The 17214-nt window shown below is 29.2% G+C and overlaps 1 protein-coding gene across 1 annotated transcript in view; it reads left to right on the forward strand.

Annotated features, from left to right (window-relative positions):
- The window catches only part of LOC142330464 (uncharacterized), a 42195-nt gene extending 26723 nt beyond the window's left edge, over window positions 1-15472 (forward strand). The window contains exon 2 of the mRNA XM_075375706.1: window positions 15213-15472. Within this exon, the coding sequence (XP_075231821.1) occupies window positions 15215-15472 (258 nt within the window). The 5' untranslated portion in view covers window positions 15213-15214. The remainder of the gene's footprint in view (window positions 1-15212) is intronic.
- The last annotated feature ends 1742 nt before the right edge of the window (window positions 15473-17214 follow it).

Below are 17214 nucleotides of genomic sequence, written 5' to 3' on the forward strand. Positions count from 1 at the left end.
ATTCATTATTTTATTCACATCATTTAAACATTTAAAATTGTAATGAGTTAGAATTATTAATAATTTTATTTATATTAATTTTAGCTTTGTCTATGTTTATCTTTTAAAATTATTATCTATCAATTACTCACTTTGTTCATTATTGATTTCTATTTATTCCAATAATTTTGTTTTAATATTGCTATAATATTGCTGAGATTAATTGAAGCATATTTTAATTAACCCACCGCGTTGGGTTAATTAAATAGACCGTGTAGTAGTCTTTGCAAATCAGCTGATTTCGAAGTCGAGGGTTCTAAGGTTCAAATCCTAGTAAAGGCAGTTACCATTAAACCCGTTAATTCTACCATTAAACCCGTAAATTAGTATAATCAGTATATTTCCTGTTGCTGTGTAAAACTACAAAATAATAACATTTTGCAATTGAATTTTTTAAATTTTTTTATCTCAAAATAAAATTTACAATATTAAAGAAATCATAAATAAACATGATCACATGCAGCGAGGCTTCCATTGAATCTCCTTAAAAACTGTATACTAATTTTCCTAAACAGAAAATTCAATGTACTTACACATATAACATTGAGTCAGAGAACAGTACCGTCGATTGCACAATAAACAAAAATAATCATAAGAATACATAAACAAGAGAAACGATGAAACACTGAGTGAAAAAAAAATGAAATTAAAACTAAAATTAATAACGAAAGAATAACAACTAAAATTGAACGGAGTAAAATAATCAATTTTGGGTAACACAATCAGTTGATGCAGATCCAACTCAAATCACTTAAAGTCACGAAGGTCTAACACGTGGCTAAAATAACTATTTTAGCCTTCTAACGTCTTCACTATTGTCTATAAGGTTAATACCTAAATAGTCCACGCGGTTTTTTAGCCTCATTTTATATTTTGTATCGAACAGCTCTATTTCTCCTCGAATAAACAATAAGCCCAGATATTCGTGAATCTTACGAACAAAGGCACCTCTGTTATATTTCTCAGTAATTTGTTTGTATTACATCAACGTTGCTGCTGCTCGTAGTACTCCAGTGCTGGATCCATAGGTCCAAATCAGTTTCAGAGTTTGTAGTGAAAGTTGTAATCTCCTGCTTAGCAACCAGTACATTTCCTTAAACTTAATATTCAATTGTATTTCCCCTTACGTGGATCTTCCAGGAAAACACAATATATACTCTCGTTTGAAAGTGGAATGGAGATAATTGAATGTGAATTAAATATCAAAATAGTAATAAATTATAAATTGTCGTTTTTCTGATTGTGAATTTTAAGAAAAATCTACAGCTGCCGATTCTTGAATTAATAAACGTTAACTATACAACAATTATTCAGAATAACACAGCGGATCCTGAGTTTTTAAGGAATTTACAAATAAGCAGGCATTTCGATTTATATCTAAATGTATTAATTATGTTCGCAATCGTTAAAAAAATTTGTATAATATAAACTAGATTTTATTTATTTTCCAATTTTATAAGTTTTTACATTATACAGCGTAAACATATTTTCTAATTTCGTTTTATAAAATTTTCTTATAATCTCATAAGTTTTTTTTACGGGTCGATAACTAACACGAACAATAACATAATTAATTATTTAAATCAGGGATTTTTCAGTAATATTTCAATTTATTTTATCATTTCAGATCGTCTTTAATGAGTTAAATTAATTCATTCCACGTAATTTCAAGGTTTAAACGTTCACTGTAAATTGAGTATTATCTAAATATTACACATAACACATAGAGGTTGCTATTGTCATATTAATTGTTTATTGATCTAGATTCTAGAATACCGTACCTGAATATTCATTCAACGGCAGCATTTCATTTTTGTACATTTTTTCCAGACAAATTTAGTTTTGTAGTCTAGTAATTCTTATTAATTCATTCCGGTTTGTTTACAAGTTTTTTTTTAAAAAAAAAAAAAAAAAAAAAAAACACAAATGGGTTCGTGTAATGAAAAAATATTCATATCGTGAGAGATTTTTTAATAATCGCCTTTTCCCAGATTTACATTCATTTGCATCATAAAACTGTTATTAAAAAATTCATATTTAAAACTGCCTTTTTAAATGTTGATATATATAAAAAAATTCATTCACTTTTCACATGAATTTTTAATTTAACCTTATACCAGATTACGTCAAACGAAGAATTATATATTTTCGTTGTATATTTGCTCGTTTGTGTAGTTTTTGAACCCCTGTAATTCCAGGAGAGTTTAACACATTTTAATTAATCGTATATCAAATTATTTGTCATAATTAAACATTAAATAACGATTATGATGACTTAAAGAGAACAAAATAATGAATGTATTAGAACCAATAACAAAACTCTTACATAAAGAAATTGTTTGAAACACAACAAGTGGAATAGTATAACTATAAAGAAAAGCTGACAACTCAGTTGTTTCTGATGCACGGCTTACACATACACCTTAATTAAAAATATTTATCATTTTATTTACATATAATATTTTTTCGTTATTTAATTAAATAATTCTAACAAAGCGCGCGCGCATATGTATTTAATTCGCGAGGGTGTGGGGGTACTAGCGGCGTCGGTCGGCACTAACTAACCTAATATAATTTCACAACTTACATAGAACAAATTTCGTTGTACGGTCGGCAGACTGGTGTAGACTCGAAGCTTAACACACCAGGCACCGAGTCGACTGGGCAATCGATTTTGAGACCTAGCCGGACCGAGTTACTATTTTACATTTTAAATATTATTCATTTATTTAATTCTACCGCTCACCTGTTACGTCACAAGATAGAAGACGACTACAATAGCATTTTTTGGGATTGGGGTGCGATTTTGCAAAAAAAGATTTTTATAAATATTGTTATTTTTTAATTGTTAATAAATGTGCCTAAGAAAAATATGACCTTAATTAGGCGAAATTTTGAGTTACTGAGGGTGACCTTGCTCTATAGCTTCACCCCCTTGACCTTTTAAGTTGAAAATTGAATGGCATCAATTGCCCATATATAGAAGTAATATGATCAAGATTGGTCAAAATCGGTCCAATACCTCGTACAAGGAAGAGAAAAAATCCTACTCCAAATTTTTTTTTTAATGGTAAGAAAAGCATGTACTTATGTATTGGGCTTAATATAAAGTGGGGTTTTGTTTCCAAAATTTTGATAAAATTGACCCCCAATGAATTATCTACCCCACCCCCTGGAGATATTGATCGAAAAATTTTCCCAACAAATTGCTTCATATAGTTCAGTCTTTGCACAAAAGTTCATCAAAATCGGTTTAACCAGTCAAAAGTTATTATGCTTCAAACTCGCCAATGTACGTACGTTACCCCCCACTTTATTGGGAGGGTTCCTGGGTCATGAAACATCAAGAAATGCAAAAGAAATCATACTCAATTTTTTAACTGATTACTAGACTTTCCTTCTTACAGCTCTAGAACTATGATGCCAGGGAAGTAAAAAAAGTAATAATTTAAAAAAATTCGTTAATACTCGTGAAAAAATATATTTAAGATGTAAAAATTTGTTGTTAAAATTATTTTATTCACCAGCTAAACAAGGGCAATATGAATTCAGACACAATAGGATAGAGGATTTTTAAGTTTCAATGTTACAAAAAAAAATGAAAATATAGTAAGTTTATATGTAGATTTATGTACCGCACTTTAAAATAAACAAAAAAAAAATTAAAATAGAATGAAGATAAAATAAATTGAATTGATGGGATGTTTTTGAAAAAAATTATAAAGTAGTAACAATGTCGGATGACCGCGTAATTAGTAATTTTTAAGTTTAATGTTGTGACTACAATAGTTGCAGGCGGCCTTACATAAGTTGCCATCAATCCCATTGTATTTAAGAATAACAAACATAGCAGGCATAGTAGGAAGAGTAAGGAATGAAGAGGTTTCTTATTGCCTTCTACACCGACCAAAATATACAGTTGTATATCAGCAACCGACCGAAATGTGGTTGATATTCACCCCTATAAATAACACCATTTACTGTTAACCGCAGAGATGGTTGTATAGTAAACATCATTACTCTTAGAGAAAGCAATTACCATTGATGTTTTTACCCCCTTTCTGTTGTAAAGCGATGTATTATAAATTCTGTATTAAATTAGCAGAAGGTAATTTTTTCAACAGAAGAAATCTGGGATTGGTTAATTATAGAAGACAAAAGATGTAGAATTATTATGCAGGTAATTTTAGGATGTAAAATATAAAAATTACGATTCCCTTGTATTTTATAATAATGGATTACCTCATATGGAAATGAATAAACTGTGTAAAATAAATTTAACAGACCAAAAACAATATTATTTAAATAATAATTCCAGAAAGATAAAAGCTTTATTTTAATTAAATGTTTGTATTGTACTACTTATATAAAAAATTAATTATTTTGTTTAAATGTTTATTAACTCATATATTCAACAAATGTTCTTTTCTTTGTTGAAAATTTAGAATTACTTTGTAGTAAAAATATAAGTAACCTCTAATGTCTGAAAATAAAATACATGTATGTAATAAACATAAACAAAACTATACTGTATTTTTTCTTAAGCTTTTTAACGGTCTTTACTCTCTATTATAAAAATAATACATACAAAACAATTACTCAGCCGAATAGCTTAGTCCCTTAGGTTTTTATAACTTTAGGCGGAATTAGATGTTCTTCAAAGTAACAACAGATTACTCGGTGTTGTGACGACATAGTGCGGCAAGGCTTTATGTCTACTCTGTCTCATAACAGTTTCATTCCATTTTCAAGATAGAAATGTTTCTTCTGCTTCTTAGTTTATTATAGCTTTTTTTGTCACGAGTCTATAAAAAGAAAAATCCCTGAGTGACGTTATACATTTCTTCTTTTTTTTCCACCTGAAATCAATAAACTTTATGTTGACTGTTCTTTCTTCCCTTATAAACTTTTCAAACTATTTTCTATTGTTTCATTTAATAGTTATATAGTATTAAATCTAGGCAAGATTAAAAAAAAATCAGTACTTTCATAATAAGAATCTGATTGTACAAGTTTTACCATACTTATCCAAGAGTAGGATAAGTTTTTTTTTTGCCAATAAAGTTATTATTTAAAATCAGTTCCAATTAACTGGAAAAATAAAAAAAATAAGTAAAATAATAAAATTACATCAAAAGAGTAACGTGAAACCTCTCAAGAATTATAAATGCATAGATATATATGCATATTTACACGTGTTCACAATTCAACTAGAATATTGAGAAAGTAACAAAACTAAAAATTTCTTTTAAATGCAATTTATTACTGAAAAAACCTAGAAAATAAAATAAATAATGACAATACGTATATATAAAACATATAAAACGTATATAAAAAATACTAATTAAAATAAAAAGGATAAGATTTATTTAATGACACTTAAATTCTAAAAATCAGAATACAGTCAATTTACCAAAAACGTTAAAATGATTGATAAAAAATAATTTGCATTACAAGATAATAATTGAACAGTCTAAAGTTTATACAATTCACTTTCTGCAAATATTACATTTACCGTTTACAATGAAAAAAGCCATTCTGTTTACCGTTTACAATTCATAAAGTGTAAGATATAATCTTACACACACAAGTAAGATATATACTTATATAAGATATTTGTAAGATATATACTTACGTAAGATATAATTTTACACTTTATGAATGAGTAGAATACTGTCACTTTCACTATTGTTTACCAATAACTTACCGAACAACTTCCTGCATTCACCCACTGCCCACAATGGAATGCTCGTGACGTACTCCTCACTTTTGTTATTACACTTTACTGATATCACCGTCACTGCAACCGCGTCGAACTCAGACTTGCGAAACTAATCTGTTTTCGCTTGTTATCACGACTGCTCCGAACACGTCCTCGCAGTACTACTTACTGTTGTCCGCTGGTCCCTGGCAGTATTTATATTGCCTGGCCTGCAAAACCAGTACCAGCCTCATCCCTTTAATTTTTTAAAGGTAATAATTTTCATTGTCCGCGCCGTTAGGTTTTTCTATAAATTCTTATTCTGTCTAGTATCTCTTCTGATCGAACAACAACTTTTGGAGGTGCCATTGTCTATATGATAAGGAGCAGATTGTTAAATGGACCTAATAGTCTGAGAAAAAATCCCTTTTAATTCCTTCTGGACTCTTCTTTTAATTATTATTATTATTCTCTCTTTCTTTCTTCTTAATTGGAAAAATCCATTACCATGGACCATTATACTGGTCCTGTTACAATATGTATACATATCTTACAGAGCACGTCAAGTATGTAACCCTCCCCATTTGAGGCAGGCAATTGAATGGACCTAGTCCCAGTGAATCAAGTGGTGCTGCTGGGAAAACGACATAACCGGGCTCAGCATGGCCAACGGAGACGTTAGAGGTTGAAAGGCCCCCCCCCCCCCAAGACTGAGTGTGCCAATCATGGTGGGGCCAGCAATTCTTGGAGGTTAGGTTATAAATGAAATTAAAGATAAATATGTAGTTTAGGATGTTCTAGATTTTTTCTAATGAACTTTAAATGTAACCCATAGACATGTGTGTAACTGTATGCCTCTTAATTCATTAACAGTACTAACAGTACTAATTCATGAACTCATTATGAATTTTTTACAGTAATTTTGATCATGTTTTTCTTTACCAGCTGTATAAATATATTGTATAGTTATACAGTATAAGGGGACATTAGCTGATCGAAACATTTTGGCAGGATGTATTTTTGTAAATACATATGCATTATGTATTATGCATTATTTAATTTTGGTTATTATTGGACAACAGAGTGAAGGAAGAGGTACAGCCACCACAGGTCTCATATCTCAAAATTTTACTCAAAGAGTAGAATACATTTTTACATAATTCCTTATATACTTTAATTTTCCACTTAAACATCCTTCTAAGCAGTACTTCATCAAGGGTGAATGAAACCTTCTATGACCAGAGCATAACAGCTCTTTAAGGGCATCTTTTAAATGATTTCTATGAGTTCAAATGTTACATTAGTAAATCTGACCAGTGAAACTAAAATTTAAAGCATTTAACTGGGGAAAAAAATTTACTAAAAATTTTTAACAATAATTATATTTAATAATTATTTAATATTAATTACTTTTTCTTTTTTTTTTAAAAAGCAGTGGGTAGATTTTTCAAATTATTTGATAATTTATTAAAAATTTCAATATAAGCATAAACCCTTTCTTGTACAAAAACAAGAAAGAGTATAAGATTGCACAAAAACTGTTCGGGTTGTTTGGTCTGGTAGAAGTGGATATTGTTATTTTTTTTAAGAATAAGTAGTAACTATTCTCTTTAGCAACGATTGCACATTCATAAATATAAACGCAAAGATAATTAACATTTTTAATTTTCTGAATATTGACCTGTGTAATTCATACTTATGGACACCAAATATATGTTTCTCAGATGATAATAACATGTCCGATTGTTAACCTTAAAAATGAGTTCATACCAAAAGTTTTAGCTTTTTTCCCATTATTTATATTATTTATACCACCCCCATATACACACACACACACACACACACACATATATGTTTTTGTTAACCTCAAAAACCATCATTAGGTATTGCTTCAGAGGATTAGATGAGTGATTTTTAGTGTGTGTGAAAATGCCATGCCTGACCGGGATTTGAACCCAGGACCTCCAGATTAAAGGCCGATATGCTACCACTCGCGCCATGGAGACCAGCCTATTTCTTGTGCCGGTATCCCGTAATATTTTTTCAGAAGCACTATGGATTCCCTTGTCATTGATTAAAATGAGGTCATCTTTACTAAACGCCAAATTAAGCTGGTTGTACCAAATCAGTATCAAAGAAACAGATAAACAACAATAGTTTGTATTGTAAAAAGATGTCTAAAATCATAAAACTATAAATAAATTCAAAAAGCAGACAAAAAGAACAATTTTATTATTTTTTTTATCAATAAATTTTTATTATTTTTCTCTTTTGTATCTTTACTGTAGAAATATTTCTTATAAATGTTTTAAATCTAATATAAAGGATGATTTTCTAACATGTGCCATTGTACTAATATATCATTTATAAATTATGGATAATAAAAAAAAGGAATAATACAAATAATTAAGATAATGAAATATTTATAACATTCACATGTTAACCTTTAACATTCAAATGAAAACCTTTATTACAGAAGTTTTCCTCTTTATTCTTAATATCTGAAGAACTGAACATTATTAAAAAAAAAGAAAATGAAAAAAGTATAATGACTAAAGACATGAGTAATGAACAGAGAGCAATAAAAGAACTAATGTTCATTTCTCTTTTTAATTAAAGAAGGAAAAGGGTTTGCCATACCAAGTAGCTTATACGTATTGCAAAGCTCAAGTAACTAAAATACTAATTACAGAGATACGAGAAAGTAATGTTCTGGAAAACTGTATGGAAAAAAGTTGATAATTAAAACAATATAATTTTTAATTAAAAAACATTTTTAACACAACGGATTATTTTAATTAATAAACTGTACTGGTAGAACTTATAATAACAAAAAATCAAGTCCACATATCAATACAATGAGTTTAAAATTGTTCTCAAGTTGAACAAACTGTAACATACATATTACAAATAGAAAATTAAAAAAAAATTAAATAAAAAATATATAGTAATATAAAACAACATAACTACACATTTTGTTAACAATATATATTGTTTCTTATATAAATCAGAAATGATTAGATATGCTTCTCCATGAATATAAAAATAATTGTCTAACATTTGCATGGATGGATCAAAGGAGAATGCAAAGCTTGAGCAGAACAATAAAAAAAAAAGAACAGAATGTTCAGAAAGTGATGCAACCTTATGGAAGAAATTCTTCCATCTTTTATTGAAGGTTTAATTGAGGAAAAATTGGTTACACGATGCAGCAGAAAATATTCATTGTCTCCCAATACATTAGATATTACAGTTATGCCCAGACTCAGAATGCCTTTACAGAAAAGTATGGTGTGGATGCACCAAACAATTCCTCCACCAAGCAGCTGTACGACAAGTTCCAAGAGACGGGGAATCTGCCAGATGCAACCAAAAATTGTCGAACGAAAATGCTACCCCCAGAAAAGTTGATCGATGTGCAAACTGCATATCTATTAGTCCCAATAAGTCTGTATGATGCCTATCTAGCCAGTCTGGTCTCTCTGTTGGTAGTGCCCACATGGCGTTGCATAAGTATTTAAAGATGCATTCGCACAAAATTTGTGTTGCTTACAAGTTGTTAACTGCAGACACTGGAAAACATGTAGCTTTCTGTCAGTGGTTCATGTTATATGTAATACCAGATAACGAAGAACTCAATGATTGGTTTTGGTCTGAAGAGGCATAGTTCCAACCTTGATGGATTCATGAATACACAAAATTCACACATTTGGTATACAGAAAATCCACATCAGCTGCACAGACAAAAAATAGGTGTTTGGTGTGCAATGTCACTGTGATATTGTAGGCAAATCTTCATTTCATTCTTTCATGGCACAATGAACAGTGAGCGCTACATACAGATGGTGCAACAATTCATAAACACTGCATCTCCAGACCAGCTACAGAACACATGATTTCAGCAGGACAATGCTATGTCTCATACAGCCAACGGTACTATGACTTTCTTGGATCATTGTTTTCATGGACTAGTGATTTTGAAACGGTTATGGCCTCCTTGGTCTTCTGATTTATCCCCTCCTGACTTTTTCTTGTGGGGGTTGCCTTAAGGTTGCTACTTACAAAACTCATCCTCACACCATCCTTGAATTCCAGAGCAAAATTAAACGATGTGTTGCTACAATTCCTCAACAAACATTATAACATGTGCTTAAGAGCATGCAATGTCATATTCTATTATGTGAACCACATAATGTAAGCCACTTTCAGCAACTATTGTAACTTGCTTATTTTCCCATAAGGTTGTGTCACTTTTTGAACACTGTATATGAAGATACTAAACATAATATTAACGAAAATTATTTAAGCAAATATTTATGTCTATGTAGAATTAGATGTACAAAAGTCAGGGTTTTTTTTAAAATTATTAATTAGTATTATTTAAAAATTTATCAGCAGAGTAATATTGTTTCTGTAAAAGAAAATCTTTTACAGAAATAAACTGTGGGAAGATTTTGTAATTTATTAAAAATGACAACAGAAGGATAACCGTGGGAAGATTTTGTAATTTATTAAAAATGACAACAGAAGGATAACCAGGCCATCTCTCGTAAACCGAAGTATTGTGTTGAGTTACTCGAAAATAGTTCTGGTTTGATAGAAGTAATTTTTTTTTTATATCACATAAGCTTGAAGTTTGTTATTTATTAAGAATAAGTGACTATTCTTGCTTGCATATTCATAAATATAAAGACATGGATAAATTAATGTTTTTTTTTTTTTTTTTCTAAATCGGTCTACATGATTCATATTCATGGGTGCTGAAATATTATATTATAATATAAAATAAGCATATTATGTTAGAGAATTCATTCTTCCATTTGACGCCATATGAGATTTTCTTTCTATTACCAAGAATGTAAAACAATTGATGGTCTAAACCAGTGATTTCTTCTCTTTTGTGACTGATATATCCTCTCCCCTTTAAGAGGAAGAATTATGACATTGCCCTCTTTAACAGATATGCATATGGCCAAATATAAGACAAAAAATGATTAGTGTATCATTCCTTTTTAAATAAAAATGTAAATGTGGTTTATTTTTTAACCAACACTGATTTTATATATTCAGAAGCAACTAGTAAATGCCAATAACCTTCAGTGAAACTACACCTGTTGCTTAACTTTTGAGGATTTATGAAATTTGTTTATCAAATGTGGTTTAGACTATTGATATAACCTTACTTGATATTAACCTTACTTCCTCAATTTTCTAGTACACTACTCATTGAGATTTAGCAAGTGTTATGGAACCATCAAGTTATAAGAACATACAGTTTACCAACTTCTTCAAGACACATGTCTAAAAATAATTGTTTATGGTAATTGAATACAATTGTAAGTTAATCATTTAAGTGTTAAATAAGAGGATCATGAATTCTACTTGTAATGTGGATGGAATGTGAAAGATGTATTTATATTTTTTTCAAAAAGCTTACTTTATTAAAGGATTGTTAAAAGATCAACTATAAGTGGTTTGTTGATTTAGCTATGATTTATTTATTTATTAAAATGATCTACATTTTTAAATTAGAATTTTGTGAATTTCAATTTGCTATTCTGCAAAACAAACATCTAGTTTTCATTTGAGTATTTTAATACTCCCCAAGAAGTGACAGTGTCCAGTTTAAAAATTATAAACCAAAATTTCATAAAAACTGAATCATTTAAAAATGAGTGTACTGCAGAATTTTGTATACAAATAAACAAATGTCAATTAATCTAATTAAAATAAGAAAATTAATTTTCAAATTATTTTATTATATTTTTATTACACTACAATCTGGAAGTATCCAGGGGTGAACTTAAAATCTCTTCTTTAACATAACTTAATTTCAAACAAGTACAAAATTATTAGATTACGTTTTTGGTGCCATATATTTATCTATTTATTGTTTAAATAACTATAAATTTAGCACTAGACCAAAATTATAATTAAACTGATGAGAAATTTAATAATTTTATAAACTTTAATGTAATTTGCTGTGTTACTTTTCATGGTGATTGATAACGAATGAAAATTAACTAAAAAAGTATTTAATTGGTGGTGCTATGTAGCTATCTGCAAGTTTATTAAACAACATTTAGAGTTAGGCAGTATTTAGAGATAATTTTACAAAATATCACTGGCACAGTTAGTACAAATCAGCTGATTTCAGCTGAAGTTGAAAATTTTAAGGTTCAAATCCTAGTAAAGGCTTTTATACAGATTTGAATAGATCATATGGATATCACTGTTCTTTGGAGTTGGATTCCAATTAACCATACATCTCATAAATGGTCAACATGAGACTATACAAGACTACACTTCATTTACATTCATACATATCATCCTCATCCATCCTCTGAAGTAATACCTTACGCTGGTTCTGGAGGCTAAAATGGAAACAGAAAGAAGGATGGTACAGTTAGTAATAATAGTTGTTAGATTTTTAGTAGTAGTAATAGTACCAATTTATTAAATTTTATGTACAACTATATATCTTAATGAGTAATTTTTGTACTTTATGAGGTAATACAACTTTAATAATTACATACACAATACATATTACACATACAGTATTTACATAATAATATTTCACCTATGTTGTTTTAATATAATAGTCATTTCTTGATAAATTCTAAAATGTAGTTTCATTTACCATAGCAATTCTTGACAGTTGAATTTTTTAGTTGTTGTCAAAGCACAGCAAAGTAAAAAAAATCAGTTAGCTCTGACTATTTACCTCAGGAAAAATTTAATTTAGCTCTAATTCCCTGGAGTTATGTAAACTGTTCATTAAATTAATTTGATTAAAACAACGCATGCTAGTTGGTCAAAGAATTTAGATTTATTCAATCTTATGCTCAGATTTTGATATCAAAGCAGATAAGATAAAACCCATGTTAGACGAAACCATGCAGTACATCCATTCAAAACACTTCGTTAAAATGTAATTGATATATTTCTTTTTTACTGGTCATTTTCTATGAAGTTTATACAGTTTTAAAATAATAATATACTTCTCATGATTAGAGCAATCATTTCTAACATTCAACAACGTCCACTCGTGTATGCCATTACAACTAACCAAGACAATTTCTGTTGGCCAGTCAGAGCTTAAAAATTCAATCAACTGGAATCATTAATGCTGGATAATTAAATCACAATGTAATTTTTTGCTGCATTTGGATTGCATAAGCTGAAACTGAGAATGTTAATACATAGAACACAAGCAATGGGAATTTATATCCTTTCCTTCTTTTGCCCGACCTGACAGGGATAAATTTCCCACATTGAATCCAAATTATCTAAATAAAACATAAATGTACAATGCATTATGTTGTGAATTTTTTTTTTTAAATCATTCGTATATTATTTATAACACGTAACTGGTCAACACAATTTTTCAAACTGGAAAGGAAGTAGGTGTTTATATTGTATTTTTTATACTAAATCAGAATAAGTATTCAAAAAAATACTTTATCACATCACATTTTGAACTTATCACTCCCTAAAATTGTATGCTGCATCATTATAACTTAAGTATATATTATAATGATGCAACAACATCATCTTCTTGCTAAAAAACTTCTGATTCTGATGAGGGTTCTCTTGACTGCTTCAAAAGCACTGATTTCACAAAATGAAACAATATAAAAGAAAAAAATATTTAGCCATGTCTCATCACACAAGCAGAACTTAGTGATTTAGTTTGTCTAAACATATATGTATTTGCATTTATGTATTTTATATAATATTTATCTAAACAGAAAGTAGAACTCCTAGGCTCATGTTCCATTGATATTTATTAAACAATCATATTAAAATTTCACTGTTTGATGTGCTTTGATATTTATGGGTTGATTTTTAATCAGGGGATTACACGGGTTGATGAACAGCATTTACTTATAGATTCATAAAAAAAAGCCAATATTGTATCAAATAAGTTAGCTTTATAGTAACAGCTCATACTCTAAAAATGATGAAAACATGAAAGTACGCTGTCTGTTTTTAAAGTACAATAAACACTTACAGCGATTGTGATTTAAAGTTATTAGGTCACCATGTTTTTACAGGATGAGTTTACAGGTTGTAAACAGATCACCATCCTGTTTGCAGGATGGCTTTACAAAATACTATTCTTTCTTGTGTTTATGGAATATTCATGCTATCAGTTGGTTTTGGTCATTTAAAAACTACCCAAAAACATAATTTCACTCCAGGACAACAACCTGTTAAGAATAGTACTCTTTTTAAGCTTCACCAATTTACTTTACCATCTACATTAAAACAAGGACTAATGAAAAATTTTGTTAAAGATGAGGTTGGCTTTAAATATTTAACTCAGGTTTTTCCATAATTATGTGATGTTAAATTGAAAGACAGGATGAATATACATCAGGCCTGAAATCAGAAAATTAATTCATGATCACTTGTTTGACAGCAACTTGAATAATGCTAAGGAACTAGCAGCATAGAAATAATTCAAAGATATTGTTAAGGGTTTTCTTGAAACAGAAAATTTATTAATAGAGAAGGTCTTAATTTTTTACTCTTATCTTGGCTTCTTCCTTCCAAATTTGGATGCTTATACAAAGAGTAAAGAGAAAGATTATGTCAAGAAATAATACAAATAGAACAGTGTTATCAAGCTGGATTGGTTGAATCTATGATGAGTGACTACTACTGGTTTGTACATGCAGAAGTCTTCTTGGACATAAAAGAAAAAAGTAATTTCTCAGTTAAATAGACACCAATTTCTGCAAAATATTAGTTAAAATTTTCATTTTATTTATTTTTGTCACATACTAAATGATAGTTATTAATGAAATAATGCATTATTGTATTATTACAATACATGCTAGTTAATAATTAATATCATAATACATAATAGTTATCAAGGTCGCTTGTAAATACATAATATGAGGGGCTTGTAAATTTGTATAGTGATTAGTGGCTACATATATTATAATATCAAATTTATATAACGTTGAGATAATAAAGTTAAAATTTTTGAGTTATTCTTTTAATGATTATAGCCAAAAATCTGAAGGTGATAGTGAAAAACTGAAAGACTGATTTAGTTTTAAAAATAGATTTAAGATCAGCTATTTTTGTTACAGTTCTAAAATTTTTCTATTACTTTGTAGAGAAGTAATTAAAACAAAAACCAGTCATGTTTCACCAATAGTTTCATAATGCAGCCAGTAATAGTTTTTGTTATTTGAAAACAAACTTAGAAAAATCAAATACCTTTCTTAAAAGATTAAGTTGATTTTTTTAACTCCAAATGTAATTTTAAACCTTCTCATGAGTGGATTTTAAATAACTGTGCCAGGCTAATGGAAAAATCAAGAAATACTGAAACAGCTTTCTTTTCATTCCATAAGCCAGTCTATTAACCCTTTCATAAAATATATAAATTTTCTACGCAAAAAAAAATCTATTATTTTTTTGTTTTAATAATTTTTTGTTTCTTATTATTTTTCAGACATGGCAGACAAGAAGGTTCAAGAAGAAGAAGAAATTAGTCTCGCTTTAATAGCGATATTAGCGGTTGGAACATTTGCAATGCTGGCATTGCTAAGTTGCTACATATGTGTATTTCGTCAGTTATGTTGTCAACCCCCTCCTAATTCAAAACGGCGACGTATCGATAGTAATTTTGGTCATGATGATTTACAAATGGGTGACACGACACAAAATGTTGAAATTAGTTTAGCTACTGGAACCGATCCTGACCAAAGATAAAATTATTTTTATTCTTAAATAGTTTTCTAAATTGGATGTAATATTTAATAAACTGTAAATAAACTAATAAATTTTATATATTATTTATGTAGAGTGAATACAAGTCTATGTAGTGCAAAACTAAACTAAATATTGATAAAGCTAGATCTTTTTTATTTTTATAAAACTGTCAAAGTAAGTGACCAATAACAAATGATTTAGATCACCATCTTATTATTCTTATTTACCAAAAACATCTTACAAACAAAACATTAATGTTAACCTAAATATTCTATGTGTACAAAAAAAGGACCATGTATTTAATATTAATTTATTATAGATTATTCAACAATATAACCTCCCTTGAAGAATAGTTCTATCTTTCCATTCATCCAGAAATGCTTGGGTTTAAACTGCAACTAAATGAATACATTATCAATTGTAAAAGTAAATAACACCAGCATAATACATACATCTATTTTAGCCACATACATGCTAAGTAGGTGTGCACTTGTAAATTTTCTGGTACCAGAAAGTTTGATTTTTTATTACAGTAGACAGCAAGAATATGATCCACAGTCACTCACGGCTGGCTGCATGACAATGTTATGAAAAATGCAATTCATTTCTATGTTTATATCAATAAAATGCAAAATTTATCTTTTTTCATGCCAAATGTTTAACTTTTATTGATGAATTAGATTTTTAGAGACTTATTTTGTCACTCTTTGCCTTCAGGTATCCAAAAGCAAGGACCATTTTCATGTAGTCTGATTTTTATAATTTAGATTATATTTTTTATGCTAAAATAATACCTAGACCAGACTAAATTAAAACAAATTTTATGTAAAAGGACAATTTTTTATTTCTCCCAAACAGCAGTACTGGAATGACATTCCAGCATGTTCCAACACCAGTGCATTCCTGATGCTAAATACTTTCTGAAACACAGCCAAAGGGGTAGGTAAAAGCCAGCCCACAGACAAAAAGCGGCCCTTTTAATTGCTTAATCCAGCCCATTATGAAATCCAATGCAACATTTTCATCTCTTTCTTACTCGATTTCATAAGCAAACTACTAAAACCAGCAGCACAATTGCACATCTATTGTTACAGTTATATGTCCATATATATGCTTGACTAGTAGCTTAATGAGGGATCGTAGTGAGAGCAATAGTGGCAGGTTAGCAAGCTGTGGAACGCAATCGGTGCACAGCGTCCTTTCTCACAGTAGATTTCAGATTTTGTATGGGCTTTAATTCTGACTGTACCAAACTTAGAAAACTGGAATTTTTTTCATGGGCAAGTTTTAAGAACCTTTGTGGTTTTATTTTATTGTTTTAATTGCTTAACGATAGGCGCTGAAATGCGTCAGAACAAAAAAATAAAAATTGATTTGGAATAACAAAATTTTAATTATGCATGGACAGCACAGTATTTATTTACAAATTTTAATAATAAAGCAATTTGTTTAGATTGCCAAGAGACAATTGTTGTACTCAAAGAATACAACTTCAAGAGCATTTTTCAACAAAGTATTCAAACTATGAATCATTTTTGTCAAAGAAATTGCAAAATTTTGCAGAGAACTTAAAAAAAAAATTGCAAAAGAAACAAGATTCTTCACAAAACAAAACAATATCAATAAAGCAGCCACAAAAGCTAGTCATGTTATTGCACATAATGTTGCTAAGTTGTGAAACTTTGCTGAATCAGAGTTTGTCAAGGAATCCATGATAAAAAATTTCAGAAATATGTTGCCCT

Source organism: Lycorma delicatula, chromosome 9 (assembly GCF_047948215.1).
Source record: "Lycorma delicatula isolate Av1 chromosome 9, ASM4794821v1, whole genome shotgun sequence".
Classification (NCBI taxonomy): Eukaryota; Metazoa; Arthropoda; class Insecta; order Hemiptera; family Fulgoridae; genus Lycorma; species Lycorma delicatula.